Source organism: Bufo gargarizans, chromosome 6, assembly GCF_014858855.1.
Source record: "Bufo gargarizans isolate SCDJY-AF-19 chromosome 6, ASM1485885v1, whole genome shotgun sequence".
Taxonomy (NCBI): Eukaryota; Metazoa; Chordata; class Amphibia; order Anura; family Bufonidae; genus Bufo; species Bufo gargarizans.
Window position 1 is genome coordinate 164,660,581 of NC_058085.1, and position 18,232 is coordinate 164,678,812.

General features: G+C 45.2%; 1 protein-coding gene across 1 annotated transcript in view; it reads right to left on the reverse strand.

Moving 5' to 3' along the window:
- The window catches only part of CDH23 (cadherin related 23), a 1,302,172-nt gene that overhangs the window by 597,218 nt on the left and 686,722 nt on the right, over window positions 1-18,232 (reverse strand). Inside the window, 1 exon segment of the mRNA XM_044299558.1 lies at window positions 2,049-2,207. Coding sequence (XP_044155493.1) covers window positions 2,049-2,207 — 159 coding nt within the window.

Below are 18,232 nucleotides of genomic sequence, written 5' to 3' on the forward strand. Positions count from 1 at the left end.
CACACAGGTATCTAGGACACCTCCGGGGAACCAGAGACCCCCTTCCAGGGGATACAACCAACGTAAGACAGGGGAATGTCTAGCAAACATGCTGGACACCAAACACTACCAGACATGTAACACCAAACTAGACATACAAACACCCTGAACATAACCCACTCCAAACAAATAAGGAAAGGAAGGGAAGGAGACACCGGGATGACATTCATGACAACTAGGATGGCCCTCAGATGACAAATAGCTAGGAGCAAGGTTCTAGTCCAACAAAGGCAGTAGAACCACTGCCCCCAGCCAGCAAGCCACAGGTTTATATCAAGCTTGCGGCCACACCCAGGAAACACCTTAATCCTCACTAGCCAGAAGATTAATACCTTGCTGACCAAACAGCAGGGAGGCACACCTTAAAGGGGAATAGCACGTGCAAACCACAAACTACACGCTGTCCCTGGCAACCAGTCTGCACGGCAACCGCGTCATGGTCAAACACCAATATGACCGTGACACCGCCCCTTTAACAGTAACCTTCACAGCATCCCACCCCTTTAACAGTGACCTCGACAGCATCCCGACACCTTAACAGTGACCTCCACAGCAGCCTTCCCCTTTAACTGTGACCTACACAGCGGCCACCCCTTTATTAGTGACCTCCACAGTAGCCAATATCCTTAACAGTGATTTCTACAACACCCTGTTCCCTTATCAGTAGCCTCTACATTAATCTGCCCCTTAACACTGACCTTCATAGTGGACCATCCCCTTAACTGTGGCCTCTACAGCAGCCTGCCCCTAGGGTGGCCAGAGGTCCGGTTTTAGGCTGGACAGTCCGGCTTTCAGACTCCCTGTCCTCCTTGCCCTGCGCAGGGTCTGGACAGAGACAGTGATGTCCTTTTGAACAGCTCACTCTCAGACTGCAGCCCTGTGCTGTCTGAGCGTGAGCTGCAGAAGGAAAGTCACCGTCCCTCCCACCCCTTCAGCTTACAGAAGCTGATTTTTACAGTCATTTTTTCAATCCCCGTCGGTTTTTAAGTCCTTTTTTTGAGGGTGGCTTGAATGGCTACCCTACCTGCCCCCTTAACTGTGACCAACACAGCACTCCGCTCCCTTAACAGTGTCATCCACAGCGCCCTGCCCCTTTAAAGCTGATCTACAGCAGTGAAGAAAAATGGCTGGTTTGTTATGGAAACCTGGTGTAAAACTGTGAGTATGTGGAGAGTACGGACCTGTGAGCTTCTTTTGGCTGATAAGAGACATGTGACCGTGTGTATGGCAGTTGGGATATGAAGAGAAAGACCTGCAGGCTTCTATTGGCTAATGTAGGTCATGTGATGTGCCATATTTGCATTTTTTGGGAATACCTCAGGAACGGAGACCTGAGACCCGGTCTAAAATCTTCTCGGACACCTGATGTACCTGTGTGCCAAATTTCGTGATTGTAAATGTGACGGTGCGGATTCCTTTAGTGGACATACAGTACATACACATACACTCAGCCTTATATATTAGATAACTGAGCTAAACAACAGGGTTTTGTTTTTGACATTCAACAATAATAATAACAAAAACGTTCCAAGTCTGAGACAAAAGTCGCAAGTATACTCCAAAAGTTGCAAATATGTTTTAAAAGTCGCAAGTGCGGTCTGGTAGGGTTGGCTGAAATAGAGCATACATTTTTTTTTTTTTATTGCATTTTAGTGCTATTGGCGTTAAAATGTCACAATTTAAGAGAAATAAGGGGATAATCAAGTTTACATTTAAAAAGTGTAATATTTTAAAAGTGCCGTGTGCCTTTTGATATATGAGGTGAAACAAATGCCCGCTTTTGATTTGCGATCTTAGTATTTTTTTTTGCCGCAAATTACGGCATTATTCAAAAATGTCCCCCATTATGGTGGTGCTTCCAACTATAACATGATCCATACATTTTGTAACTCCTTCTTCAAATTTCCGCTGACAGTAAAACCTAGTTAAGAATTCTAATCTCACTCGCAGAATTCATGTGAGAACTGAAACACAATAACCTGCACAGTAATGTATAAAATGTCACTCACGGAAACTTGGAGGATGGTGGTTCCCACAGTAACATTCTCATACAAAGTAATGTTGTAGAGCGCCTGGCTGAAGATAGGACGGTTATCATTTTCGTTGATCAGGTTAATTTTCACTTGGGAAAATCCCACATGATCCAAGACGCTTTCATTTGCAAACAGCTGGAAAAAAATATAAATATATATATATATATATATTACATACTTGTAGGACTAAAGAACCAATCACAAGGAACAAAACTGCATTAAATATCAATCATTTTGTTTATCCCTTATAATTAATTAACTCTTCAGTGAAGCCACAATATCATTACAGTGAGAGAACATTATAGAGAAGGTGCCGTGTCAAAGGTGGTCAGATATCTATTGGAGGTAGTGTTTAGTTTACTGAATACCAGAAAGGATGAACTTTTAAAATATTGTTCTAGTCAAAGCTGGGTCAGAGAATGGGCATGATGTGTTAGTTTACAGCCACTATTATGATGTGAGCAGTACAGAGGCAAATTACCAGTTCTTAAATCAAACTTCCATGTTTATTCACACATAAGGCAAAAAAAACGTCACTTTACAGTCTTGGTGTTAGTTCACACACAATGGAAAGTCCACATAGCAAAAATCACCTTGTTGGCAGTTCTACCTCCAGCAGTCCATAGCAGGCTTTTAGGGCTGTTTCACACGAGCGGATGCCTTGCGTGACATCTGCTCTGTGAATTACAGCCAAGACCCGATGCAGACTGCAGAGGCACGGAGCATTAACATGATTGATGATGCTCCGTGCCTCTCTGTGACCTCTTTACTACGAAATCAGAGTGACAACTTTATCTCACTGTGATTTCGTAGTAAAGTGGTCACAGAGAGGCACGGGGCATTATCAGTCATGTTAATGCTCCATGCTTCTGCTGTCCGCATCGGGTCTTGGCACTCTTTCACGGAGCGGATGTCACGCATGGCATCCGCTCCTGTGAAACAGCCATTAGGGGGCCTGTTTCCGGTTCTCAGCCCTCCAGCACCGTACAAGCCCCAGATACCAGCACACACACCTTGCTGCTGAGCCCAGCTCTCTTTTAAGGACAGCTAGGTGCTGTCAAAACCCGGATCGACACCTAAAATCCAGTCCGGTGTTTGACCCCACCTGGCTGCAAGTCAGCACAGCAGCACACTCTGGGAGGAAAATACCTGTTTTTCCAGACCATACCCTTCACTGTGTCACATACCCCCCCCCCCCTTTGTTCAACCCTGAGGGGGTGAACACTCGCCAGGCAATATACTCGGGACAGGGCATTAGTGTTTCCCTGTAACTGGCCTGCCCTGTGTTCCACTGTAAATTTAAAGTTCTGTAGGGAAAGGAACCATCTGGTGGCCTGGGCATTTCTGTTTTTGGCCTGGCTCATCCACTTGAGAGGGGAGTGGTTGGTCACTAAGCAGAATTTTCTCCCCAACAAATAATAGCGGAGAGAATCGAGTGCCCACTTGATAGCCAGGCACTCTTTTTTCACTATACTGTACCTGGTCTCGATTGGGGTGAGCTTACCGCTAAGGAAGACAACGGGATGCTCCTCCCCATTGACTTCCTGGGACAGTACATCACCGAGGCCTACTTCGGAGGCATCCGTCTGTACTATAAATTCCCACTTGAAGTCAGGCATCACCAAAAAAGGGGACCCAAACAGGGCCAACTTCAAAGCGGAGAACACCTCTTCTGCCTGATCATCCCAGTGAAACATCACAAACTTATGTCCTTTCAAGAGCACTGTCAATGGAGTGGCTATCGTAGCAAAGTGGGGGACAAACCTCATGTAATAGCCCACCATCCCCAGGAACAACATTACTTGCCTAGAGGTGACAGGTCGGGGCCAATTACGGTATTGCCTCTAGTTTGATTACTTGGGGTTTGATGACTCAGTGCCCAATAATATACCCTAGGTTTTTAGTCTCCTCTAACCCTATCGCACATTTCTTTGGGTTAGCTGTTAGTCCAGCCTTCTGAAGGGAGGGGCACCATGCAGACCAAAGGGTAACACCTTATACTGATACAAACCCTCAGGTGTGATGAAGGCAGTTTTCTCTTTGGCAGCCTCCGTTAAGGGCACCTGCCAGTACTCCTTTGTGAGGTCCAAAACTGAAAAATACTGTGCTTGTCCTAACTTCTTGATTAGCTCATCCACCTGAAGCATGGGATATGCATCGAATTTAGATATCTCGTTCAGCTTAAAGGGTTTCTACCACCAGATTTTCACCTGTTTAGCTGTCTGACACTAGCGATCTGCTAGTGTCTGCTGTACCTAACCATGTTAATGTATTACTTTTGTCTGGAGCGGTTAAGCTTAAAAACGTAGTTGTATTGATATGCAAATGAGCCTGTAGGTGCTATGGGAGCGTTTTTTCAGCACCTAGAGGCTCCGTCTACTCACTATTTCTGCTGCCCAGCGCGTCCCTCCAGCCCACCCCTCTCGTCTAGATTGACAGCCTACTTTTCTCCATCTCGGCCGAATTCTCGCGCCTGCACCTTGAGCTTCTGTATTCGGCGCAGTGACTGCTGGACCGCTCCCTGCGCCAGCATCTTCACTGTCCGACAGTCACTGCACCTGCGCCGAATACAGAAGCACACGGCGCAGGCGCGAGAATTCGGACGAGATGGAGACAAGTAGGATGTCAATCTAGAGGAGAGGGGCGGGCTGGAGCGCGCGGGGCGGCAGAAATAGTGAGTAGACGGAGCCGCTAGGTGCTGAAAAGACGCCCCCATAGCACCTAGAGGCTCATTTGCATATCAATAAAACTATGTTTCTAAGCTTAACCACTCCAGACAAAGGTAATACATTAACTTGGTTAGGTACCGCAGACACTAGCAGATCGCTAGTGTCAGACGGCTAAATAGGTGAAAATCTGGTGGTAGAAACCCTTTAAGAAAATCATTACAAAATCAAACGTCCCGTGCTGCTTGGGTATTAAGACTATAGGACTGGCCCACTCACTTTTAGACTCCTCTATGACGTTTAGCTGCAGCATTAGCTGCACTTCCTCCAAAATGGCTTGTCGCTGAGCCTCGGGTACCCGGTATGGCTTTAACAGTACTTTTGCCTGAGGTTCAGTGACAATGTCATGCTGGATTATGGAAGTGCGTCCAGGGAGGTCAAAGAACACATCCGTGTTCCTACTAACAAACTCCCTGGCCTCCCGAGCCTGATTAGAGGAGAGGCTGTCAGCAATTTTTACTGTGGCAACTGCTTCCCTTGCAGCAGACAGAGGGGCCGTAACCTCTATCCCCAGAAACCCTACAGCGGGCTGTCTTCAGTACAGGTCTCTCTATCCTTCGATCGCTTAAGTAATTAACATGGTAGTTCTGTTCCAGCTTTTGCCACCCTGGCTGGTGTACCATGTAGTTCACATCTCCAACTTTCTCGAGTACCTCGTAGGGCCCCTGCCACCTAGCCAGGAACTTACTGTCCACGGTCGGTACCAGAACCAAAACCCGATCACCCATGTTAAAGATCTGGGTAATGTACTCAAGGACACATTTGTGCAAAGTAGGATGCTGTCCACACCTCTTTGGCTACGTCCAACAAATCACAAGGATGTCTGCCATATAGCAGTTTGAAGGGCGAGAACCCAGTAGAGGCCAGCGAACATGAGATAGGGCAGAGGAAGGTCCCAGTCCTTCCCATCTTTAGACACCACCCTTTCTAACATGTTTTTTATTGTTTTGTTAAACCTCTCTACCAGACCGTCCGTTTGCAGATGATAAACGGACATCCGTAGCTGTTTTATGTGCAGTAACTTACAGATTTCCCTCATAACCTTGGACATAAAAGGGTCAGAACCTCATAACCTTGGACCTGGTCGGTCAGAACCTCTTTAGGTAGTCCTACATGGGAAAACATCTCAATTAACTCCTTAGCTATGAGTTTGGCCGATGTATGTCGCAGTGGCACCGCCTCTGAGTGGCGTAGTCTAAGATGACCAAGATATGTTGGTGCCCTCTAGCGGACTACGGTACAGGGCCTATGAGATCCATAGTCATTTTCTCAAAGGGTCGGGCAAGACTTACAAAATTCTTCTACCTCTCTAAACACACTGGGCCAGTGAAACCATTGTAGTATATGGTCCTGTGTTTTCTGCATTCCCAGATGACCCCGAGAACGTGTTGGTGGGCTAGATCTAACACGAGTTTGCAATAAGCCTTGGGCACCACCAATGCTCTCCCCGTAGTTGGTTTACCTGATACAACATATTCTGTTGAACCACAAAACAGGGAAACACCATCTCGGCCCCAGGTTGTTGTGGTTCTGTCACAGGGCGCCAAAGGCGCACTCGGTCTCCCGTCAGCCGCAGACCTGCTGCTTAGCTTCGGGAGTGAGGATCTGTGTTTGGCCTCGTTCCCAGGGCGGCTTTGCTAGCTGGGAGGCTCCCTGCTCCTAGGTCTGCCTTGAGCGCCAAGATGATCACTCAGTGCTTGATTTGTCTGTCTGTCGGTCATGTGATGCTGGCCACGTCACATGACTCTCACTCCCCACTATAAATACAGGCAGCCTGCTGGCCACAGGTTGCCTGTTAATTTTAGGTATCGGGTGATTGTTTTGTTCCTGCATACTTACCTGATCCTGTGTTCCCTGACGATTCTCTGCCTGCTCCTCCTGTACTGCACATCTCTCCTGGTATCCTGACTCCGGCTTCCACCTGACGATTCTTTGCGGACTCCTGTTGTACTTTGTTTCTCTCCTGGTATTTGACCTCGGCTTTTCCGGACTATTCTCTGCTCATTCCTTAGTACTGCGTAGCTCTCTACGTATTGACCCGGTCCATTCACATTCTGTTATTTCTCTTGTCTGTTTTCCCAGCACGTATCCTAAGTTAGGGACTGCCATCTAGTTGTCCCCTGTCATTAGGACTTGCGAGGCAAGTAGGCAGGGCCAGGGGTGAGGGTGGAGTGCAGTGGTCACTATCCTCCCCCCTGTGTGTAGTGTACGTTACCGTCACAGGTTCACCATCAACTATTAATACATTTTCCCAGGCTCGGGATAGGGGTGGGTCCCAGCGTTGTGCTGTAGTGATGGACGAACATCTGCCGGGACGGTTCGCGAACGCGATTGCGCAAACACGATCAAATGTTCGCGAACCGCAAGTTCAAAGCGCGTCCTATTCATTTTAATGGCAGATGAACCTGAAAAACCTTCAGCTCATATCTGCAGCCAAGAAATAATTACTAGAAATGCACAAATAGTCCCACAACATGGACAGTGACATAACAGATGTATTATTTGAATTTGCGATCTCCATTCATAATATTTTTCAATGCAAAATATCGTCAATATAATTTGCGCATGCGCAAATGCACTATACAGTACCCAAATGCACTATAAAGAAAGTGTATTGGTATATAACACCCCACTTCAATCAGTTTTTTTTTGGGGGGGGGGAGACTGTTATATCACACCAGTAGAAATTATATGTTCCAATAACGCTTGTCCTCTATATACCTGCAGTATTGCAGCAGAACCGTACATACCTGCCGCACAATACAAATGCACTAAAATATACTTTCTAACATAGAAAGTATATTATAACATTGTACAAGAAAGTCAATCCATTAGAATATACATAAAGATAAAACGTAACCTTTAATAATGTTACTATGAGGGTCCATTCACACGTCCGTAAAACACAGACACAGACAATATGCATTCCTCAATTTGCGGACCGCACATCACCGGCACTATAATAGAAAATGCCTAATCTTGTCTACAATTGCAAGAATAGGAAATGTTCTGTTTTTTTACAGAAACGGGAGCATGGATGCGGAAGTGCGGATACGCAAATGCAGACAGCACATTCCGGCCCCATTGAAAATGAATAGGTCTGCACCCGTTCCGCAAAATTGCGGAACCGATGCGGACCCATTTTGCAGACGTGTGAATGGAAAAGATATCCCTCAAAAAAATGTAATTATTAAAGTTAAGCAAAAAGCATAGATGTGGTCAGCAATAACAAGTGCTCAACGGCACTAAATCAGGTGCTCGGCGGCACCCAAATCAGAAACCATATGTCCTATCACAATCCGGGGTGTTCCAGTGCACATCCATAATTCCCGGAGGGCAAGCAAAAAACATCTATCCCTGGGCTAGATGATGATGTGGTATTGAAGAACAGGGTGGGCAAAGAACTGTCCCTGATATTGCCCTACAGGGGGGTGCTATTCTGGCCCTGATAGCCTAACCACAGACCACCCGCCCTGATAAGAGTGACCCCGTCCGGAACCTTACTCTATATAGAAATGGCCCTAGTAAGCCCCTAGCCCCGAGGCCCCTGATTTCCAGGTGATCACTATATAGATCTATGTGTTTTTGACTCATTATAAAAGTATATTATAAGTATATCACACCCCTCTGTGTATCACACCTATCATTAGTACACCTATACCAGTCCTTAAAAGGACTTTTGTGGCCATATTAGCTAGCGTTTGGTGTCCCTAACAGCCTGTCCCTGCTCCACACAGCAACCTCTCCCTACACTGGCAAAATACTGAATGTAAAATGGCGGCCAGATCAGGTTTATTTATAAGGTTGGGGTATGTCCATGTGCTTGAACATCTCAATTGGCTGTCCTGTACCACCTGATGGATGTATCATGGGTCAAAATTCTTCACAATGTAAAAGAATATGGCGGGCGCGTATATCTCCATATGTTCGCGAACCGCAAGGCCATCTCTATTGTGCTGTACCAAAATTATCCCTGGAGACATTGAGGTCTGCCAATTCAGGACCCTGGGGCCTCCACGTATACCACCATTACACTCAGCGAGGTTGTCTCCCCCTCTTCCACCGAATTGGCGGTCACCTCTACCACTGGCCATTCGGCCTTGGGTTCCCAGGATTCTGGCCTTCCTCCTGAACAAGGCCACTTTACTGGGCTTACCCCTGACTCATGGGTATCAGTAACTCTCACAGCAGGCCACAGGGCTGGGAAGCCTGAGAAGTCTCTCCCTATTATGAGGTCATAGTGTAGATTTGTGGTGATGGCCACCTAGTGGGTCCACCTACTGGCCATCGTGGTTAGAAACACCAGTGTGGTGGGGTAGTATTTTAAGTCTCTGTGGATGCACATCACCCTAACTTTCTGGCCAGTATACTCAGCAGACTGCACCAGGGTAGCCCTTACTAGGGTCACCAGACTCCCTGAGTCCAGCAGAACCTCAGCTGGAGTGTCTCCCACTTCTACCTGGCACAAGTGATCTAGAGATACTGGGGTATCTGTTGCACACAGCTTCCTGGCATATAGCGACTGATGGTAGCCATAGTTAGTGTCCATGGGCTCAACCCGATGGGGACAATCAGCCCTTACATGGCCAGGCTCTTGACACCGCCAGCAGACTATCAGAGCCAGGTCCGCAATGGGTACATCCTGGGCTGGTTTTATCGGCTCAAACCTCCGGGCCTTGGGTGTAGATTTCCGGGGTTTGACTATCCACCTCCCAAAAAAAAAAAATTTAGATTCCTCATAGCCTCATAGCATTCCACCAGGTCCACCATCTCAAGGGCATTGCCAGGAGACACCTGACCGATCCAGTACTGGAGAGGGGGTGTCAAAGCCCTCCAAAACATATCCGCTATCAGACGATCTAGCATAGCAGTGGGGCTTAGCACGTCAGGCTGTAGCCACTTTTGCAAATGGTTAAGTGAGTTATAATACTGGGGTCTCACGGGCTCAGTCGGGTTGAACCCCTACTGATGCACCAGCTAAGCCTGGACCAACCTATTTACTGCCAGTCTTGCCAGAATCTCACCCTTTACTTTCTGGTAGTCGGCCGCTTGATTGTCCAGCAAGTCGAAATAAACTTGCTGGGAATCGGATGTCAGGAACGGAGCGATGACCTCAGCCCACTGATCTCGGGGTAGATTCTCCCTTGTGGCCACCTTCTCATACATCGCCAGGTAGGTTTCGATGTTATCTGAGAGCGTCATCTTGGGGATCTCCGCACGGACCGCTTTCCGGACATCTTGGACACTCTGGGACACTCCTGCCACCTGTAAAGCCATCATGTGTTGTAACAGCAGCTGGTTTGTTTCTTGCTGGTGTTGGTTAGCCTCCGCGAGAGCTTTCATTACAGCCTCCATTTTGTCATGTGACACAGGTTTGAATTTAGCTGGTTTAATCCAAGGCATTCAGCCGTACCCAAAAACAAAAATATTTTGGCGTTTACCCCAGCCTCTCTGCGCTTGCCTGCATCCTCCACCAATTGTGGGGATTTGCTCTGGTAGACAGGGTATGCGGACACAGTACAGAGGCAAATTACCAGTTCTTAAATCAAACTTCAGATTTTTTTCACACATAAGGCAAAAACAAAATGTCACTTTGCAGTCTTGGTGTTAGTTCACACACAATGGAAAATCCACATAGCAAAAATCACCTTGTTGGCAGTTCTACCTCCAGCAGTCCATAGCAGCCTTTTAGGGGGCCTGTTTCCCTAAACATGGATCTCAGCCCTCCAGCAAGGCACAAGCCTCAGATCCCAGCTGGTATAAGTAATAGTTTAGATAAATTAGCAATTAGATTATTCAACACTATATTCGTATTCGCAAATAGTGTTGAATAATCTAATCGCAAATTTTGGTTTTCACAAAGATTGCTGCTTTAGTTTTTATAGTGGCAATTTGCATTACCTCTTCATTGTTAAAAAGAGTAAGCACATGGCACGTGATCCTACCTTGGTTGCTATCCGCAAGGTGCACAGGTGCAGTAAGGCAGCGTCAGGCACTGATTGCTCAAACAGCCCGAGGCTGCCTGACTGCACATGTGCAACCCATGCACATTGTGAATAATAACCAAATGTATGGCCCATGATCCCAGAAGCGCCGGCCACTTATTTAGACTGGGGAGTGCATCACAGTCCCGGTATGGGAACGATCATCATCTATACAAACATCATATTAGACATCTTTGGGGTCAAGATTTAAAAAACAGATAACCACTTTAACTTAATTGAAAGAACAAAACAAAAAAACATTTCCACTACATTTCAGGCCTGCCACAAAATGACCAGCTAACATAATTTCAGTAATCTTATCATTGGCTTGAGAGAAAGTGCTAAAGAGGGCAAGGTCACTGATATCACTCTTGTGCTAGTTAAATTAGAAAAGCAAACAGGTTGCTTTAAAAGGGGGTGATGCTTAAAATCATTGTCTTCTTCTGTTTGCTATGAATACTTTCAAGGAAACACGTGCAGTCACCTTTGCTTTGCATGAAAAGGGCTTCACAAGCAAGGACATTGCTCTTTGTAAGTTTGCACCTAAGTAATCCATTTATCGGATCATCAAGAATTTCAAGGACAGAGGTTCAATTGCTGAGAGAAGGCTTCAGGACACCCAAGAAAGTCCAGCAAGTACAAGGACTGTCTTATAAGGAGGATTCAGCTACAGTATCGGTTCACTATCAGTGCAGAGCTTCCTCAGGAATGGCACCAGACAGGTGTAAGTGCATCTACATGCATAGTGAGGTGAAGGCTTTTTGAGGATGGCCTAATGTCTAGAAGGGGAGCAAAGAAACCACTTTTGTCCAAGAAAAAACACAAAGGACAAATATACATGCTACATGAAGTACAGATATTGGACTGCAGAGGACTGGGATAAAGTTTTTTTTTCTCTGATGAAGCCCCCTTCAGACACTACCATGAGTCCTGTGTCATGCCAACAGTAAAACACCCTGAGACCATTCATGCGTGGGGTTGCTTCTCATCCAAGTAGGATCATGCACAATTTTGCCTAAGAACACTACCATGAATAAAGAATGGTATCAAAACAGGACTTGATGATGAACAATGCTTTTCCCAGCATGATGGAGCCCCATGTCACAGGGCAAAAGTGATAACTAAGTGGCTTAGTGAACAAAATGTTGAAAGTTTGGGTCCACGTCCAGAAAACTCAATCCTCAAGTAGCAGGTGGACAATAAAGATAAAAGTAAGTAGTTCTCAATTTGAAATCTGAAGTCACCTCTGCTAAACAAGCCTACATTTTTACAGTTTTATCCACTCTGTTCCCAAAGCCCAAAGTGTTATTTGGCACTTTTAACTTCTTACACTCATGGCACCCCTCTTCCACATCTCTCATTTCAGCTTCAGGCTTTGGTATATATTTCAAACATAAAAGTGACAGCATCGACCTCACACCTTACAGTCTACTCTCCAAATCACACCCCTAAATTTTTAACCGCACCCAGTCGCACCTTTATTCTTACTACTTTGTTTATTCAAGCCCTTACCCATGTTTTCCAACCTACAACTACTAATGTCTACTTTTCTTCACTAAAATTTGCAACCATCACAACACTTATAATCTTTACCCATCTCACTTAACCTCTTTACCAGAGTTATCAATCACAGATTATGACTCCATACCTTCCCCAGTCCCACAAGTCTGTAACCTCAGTACAAATTTTGATTTCCTCTTTCTTTCACTACTGCAACATTCTACTCTTTAGCCCATCATGTAAGCAATTCTATTAGGCCTTGATTCTTAAATTGGGGTGAATAAGCAATTCATTTAGGCCTTCATTCTCAAATTTGGGTGAATAACCTGTCTACTTCTACTGTTAGTGGGGTGTCCTCCTTGTTTATTACATAAGCAATTTACTAGGCCTAGATTCTCAACTTGGGGTGAATAATCTGTCTAATTCTGATGTCATTGGGGTGTCCACCTGCCTGTCACAGTAACTGTTTCACAAACAGAAAGGACTAGCTATGCATGTTGCTGCAATGCACAGTGATGTACACCGAGATAGGCATTATAGGAAAGCCCGCTGGGACACGGTCATGCAATCCTCCTTCATCTTCCCTGTATTCTAATATGCTAAATGGTGGATGCTATTTTGAGCAGTTGGTTTCCAGGGAATCCAAAGTTTTTTGGATTCATCCCGCACAAAGTTTTGGGGAAATTTGATTTGTGTGGAATCGATTTGCTCATCTGTGCTTCCCAAACTGTGGAGCAATTACAAAGTCAAGTTAGATAACGTATGCATACCTTCCCCAGTCCCACAAGTCTAGCCTCAGTACAAATTTTGATTTCCTCTGTCTTTCACTACTGCAACATTCTACTCTGTAGCCCATCATGTAAGCAATTCTATTAGGCCTTGATTCTTAAATTGGGGTGAATAAGATGTGTATTTTTATTGTTATTGGGGTGTCCACATTGTTTACAAAATAAACAATTCTATTATGCCTTGATTCTCAAATTGAGGTGAATAACCTGTCTACTTCTACTGTTAGTGGGATGTCCTCCTTGTTTATTACATAAGAAATTTACTAGGCCTAGATTCTCAACTTGGGGTGAATAATCTGTCTAATTCTGATGTCATTGGGGTGTCCACCTGCCTGTCACAGTAACTGTTTCACTAACAGAAAGGGCTAGCTATACATGTTGCTGCAAGGCACAGTGATTTAAACCAAGATACACAGTCCATGCAGGCCGGGATATAGCTGATTTAACGCGCTTTGTGACAAATTAGTTCAGAAAGAAGCACATTTCTTGAAAAATGTGCTCATCTCCAGCAATGTGTCACCACCAGATCTCTGAGAAGCTTTGACAGATGATCTTCAGTACCTCTTGCTTGAGGTTCTTTTGTTTTGGTTTTGTTTTGTCATCTCGTTTCCCTCTCTCAGCTGTCATCTAGTTGCACTGATTGCATCCCTTTATATCCCCTCCCATACTGCATCACTTTGCAGTTTATACAACTTCCTGGATTGTGCTCACTGCTAGATACTGCAATTGCTGCTTCCTCAGATAAGTCTTTTCCTTTATTTGTGTTTTCCTGTTGGCTTGATTTTAGGTGACCCTGACTCCCTCCGTATTAAGTGCAGGGAGGCGGTGGTCGTGTCCCCTCACTATTGCAGGGTTTTCAGGTGTCACACAGTCTAGGTACGAGGACATGCAACTTTCTATCATAAAGATCTTTGCATGGGCTGAACAGTCAGGGAGAGCTCTAGGGCTTTTATAGGGTTCACCCATTTGTTCCTTAGTTTGGGATCAAGTCAGTCGGATCTATATTCGTGACTTCTAGTTTTCTGCAACACCATCCGTGACACAATGTTTCATCAAGACCGGCATCTGCTACTCTGATCTTGGTGGGATCTGCAAAGCCAGAAGAAACATGTAATTTATGATGAAGCACAGTCCTCATCATAGATGTCACGAGGGTGTCAAGAGTCACGTCTGACTCCATTATACCCGGGGTCAGGAAGTCGCAGCGGGTGGCTGCGCGCTCTATGTCTAAAGATAGTGCTGTTTCTTAATGGTAGTTTTCTGGGTTTGCCTTGCAATCCTTTTTGGCTCACTCAGGGATCCGTATCTTCTTCTCCTCAGCTGTTTCTTGTCCAGCAATCCCAACCTCCTTATCTTCCCTTCTCCCACTTCTCTGGTTGCCAGATATAGAGCTTCCTGCCTGGACTGCTATACTGACCCACTGGAGCTGTGTAGCTGTGGTTCCTGGTTGTTGTTCCAGACCGCTACCCTCCGGATCCCTGTTGGGCTTTTGTTGTCCGCTGTTGTCGCCCACCTGGGATTATATGTTTTGTCTGTATTGTCTGTCCTCTCCTTGGTGTTTTCCTTTAGTGTTAGTAGTGTGGACTAGTGTTCCCACCGCTATATTCACTACGTCGGGCTCATCTCCGGGAAAGCCAGGGTTTAGGCACGTGATCGGCGTACGGGTGAGGAACCCGTCTAGGGACGTCAGGACAGTCAGGTGCCAGCCTCAAGGTGAGTTAGGGATCACCACCTTTCCCTCTCCCTTGGACAGGGCCTTCCCATTTCCCTCCCTTTGCGTCACGTATGTGATTGGCACGCCGGTCATGATAATGGATTACATGCCTCCTCTGGCAGCCCATGCACTGGAATGAAATCTACAGCAGCTGATAGCTGCCTTAGATTTCAGTTATTATTTATGCCAGTTATTTGATGTAAATAATGATGAATGAGCCAGAGATGGTGGCCCTGCCCACACCCCGCCCTCGGCATGCCCCTTTTTTGTAAATTTAGTGAGGGTTGTGTAAAATGTCAATCACAACTAGAAAAGTCACAATTGCATTGAAGAGTTGCAAATCTGGTGGATTTGCTACTTTTTTACATAAAAAAACGGTGTCAGGGGAATAATAAATTTACTGTAAAATGCCCAGCAGGGTGTGATCAGTACTTGAAAGAACTCAAGCCCACCTCTTCCAAGAGCCCAAGCTACCTCTTCCATTGCTGCCAGTACCTCTGCCTTGCCCTCACCACCCTATCCTCATTGCAACGTCACTATGACCCTTCCTCAATGCCTATGACATCAGCTTCTCTGTATTGAAATCTCACACAAACGGAGACCAGGCATCTGCCTGCTCACTGCCATATATACGGTGGGCATCGGGCTCACTATATGTAGTGTGCAAGATTTCTCTACAGGGAGAACTGAGGAAATGGATTTGTTAGTTTAACAGGGAGGTACTGGCAGTGACTGAGCATTTTCAAATATTGATAACCCCCTTTCTGGGTACATTGCGTTTCATTTGCATATTGTTCAAAGTTCATTTTCTAGGGGTGAAAAACAGTCATAAAGCTAAAAGTATGGTTTGAATTTGATTGACGTTTGAGGAAACTTCAGTGCATTGGCAATTGATGGTAGAAATAGATGACAGACTCCCTTTTAAGATATCTTTCCTCAACCAGACATTCTATCCCTACAATGAATAAGCAAATGCATGTCTTGGCTAGGATCCTAAATAGTGTTTATCAGTGTTGGACTGAAGTCCATTTAGCCCACCAGAGGAAATGATTCTAAGGGCCAACTTTTTGTGCATATAGGCATTAAGGGCCCTATTATCTTAGGAACCAATTATTGTCAGAGTTTGGGCCCAATGGAGGATCCTCCTCCCTATGACATCACAGCTATAGTCACTTATAACTGTCTGAAGTTGACTGCAAGGCATTATAGGAAAGCCAGCTGGGACACGGTCATGCAATCCTCCTTCATCTGCCCTGTATTCTAATATGCTAAATGGTGGATGCTATTTTGAGCAGTTGGTTTCCAGGGAATCCAATGTTTTTTGGATTCATCCCTCACAAAGTTTTTGGGAAATTTTGATTTGTGTGGAATCGATTTGCTCATCTCTGCTTCCCAAACTGAGGAGCAATTGCAAAGTCAAGTTGGATAAAGTATTTTTACTCATGCCTCCTGTGATTTATCTTTACAGACTTTGGAAAGTCTGCTGCTATGATCAGGGTCTGAACCGCTGGGACTCCATCAATAGTGCACTGTGCCACTTATTGTGGAGGATATCTGTCTATATATGTATCTATTTTTATTTATATTCCCCTTTTTATGTTATTTATTGGCTCTTTAGCTGAAATAGAAGCAGCTTGTAGTTCTCTCATTGGTGTTTTAAACTGGATCTTTTATCCTTAGTTGCAAAAGGAATTGCTGGAATTACTACAGACTTATTCTAACACTGCGGATTTATGACTGAGCAATGCAAGATGCTATAAAAAATACAACCCAGGCAGACGGCAGGTAATGGCGATGTTGGTCGAGAGGAGCATTTATGCTCTATAAAACTTTTATAGCTCTCTCTGTCAGATAGCAAACATGTCCTTTTTAGCAGCTCAGACCTCTGCAAAACTATTGCCATCTTTATACAGGTTTGAAGCTCCTAACAGTGCTAGGCAAAGGAATCATTTTTTATACAGTTACTATTGACATTACTATCATGATGCGTTAGCACAAGGACCCATAATCATTAGTCTCATCTTTTGAAGACCTTGCTCTTGTTATCATTTAACGGTCACTGGTTGTTAGCTCTTGTAATACCTACACCTAGAAAAAGCACCTATGCTCTCACTAAGATCAAATATAAGGCAATGCTTTCAAAATCCTTCAGATAATACCAGCGATACACATGGAATATGAAAATAAGCGAGACAGAATACATGGTGCCACTTAGGTACATTTCAGTAAAATATTTAAAACTAGACAGTGAAATATATTTAATTCAATCTAAATGTGTTGTGAAAGAATTATATAGTGCTAACCAAATTCTTATATGGAATTAGGAGTCATTGGAATTAAGAGTCTACAGCTGGTTATGCAGCTTAGGCTACTTTCACACTAGCGTTCGATCGGATCCGTTCTGAACGGATCCGCTCATATTAATGCAGACGGTGGCTCCGTTCAGAACGGATCCGTCTGCATTATAACTTAGAAAAATTTTCTAAGTGTGAAAGTAGCCTGAGCAGATCCGTTCAGACTTTACATTGAAAGTCAATGGGGGACGGATCCACTTGAAGATTGAGCCATATGGTGTCATCTTCAAGCGGATCCGTCCCCATTGACTTCCATTATAAGTCTGGACGGATCCGCTCGCCTCCGCACGGCCAGGCGGACACCCGAACGCTGCTTGCAGCGTTCAGGTGTCCGCTCACTGAGCGGAGCGGAGGCTGAGCGCTGGCAGGCGGATGCATTCTCAGTGGATCCGTCTCCACTGAGAATGCATTAGGGCCAGACGGCTGCGTTCAGGGCCGCTTGTGAGCCCCTTCAAACGGAGCTCACGAGCGGACACCTGAACGCAGGTGTGAAAGGAGCCTAAACAGTGTAGTGGTTAAAGTTCTGGGCTGTGATGCAGAAGCTGTGAGTTCAAATCATGTCACAAATTTTTTCAGAAATAGAGGCTAAACTTAAAGACGACCTTTCATCTGGCAAAAAATTACTATTATCCCTTGGCGCCGCTATGTCCTCTGGTATCTTCTGGGACTTGGTTATATTGGGCGGAGACTGCCCTTGTTCTCCTGGGCGTCTCCTTCTCCCAGGCTGTAGCGCTGGCCAATCGCAGCGCAGAGCTCACAGCCTGGGAGATTTTTTTTCTTTATTAAACTGAACAAAATTATTAACGCAACACTTTTGGTTTTGCTCCCATTTTGCATGAGCTGAACTCAAAGATCTGAAACATTTTCTACATACACAAAAGACCCATTACTCTCAAATATTGTTCACAAATCTGTCTAAATCTGAGTTAGTGAGCACTTCTCCTTTGCCGAGATAATCCATCCCACCTCACAGGTGTGGCATGTCAAGGTGCTGATTACAATTGAGAAAGGCTCAATTGTAGAGCCGAAACGTCGCCACACCATGGGTGAATACATTTTTCTTGGAATTTATTTTATCTTGCGTTGGAGTGCTG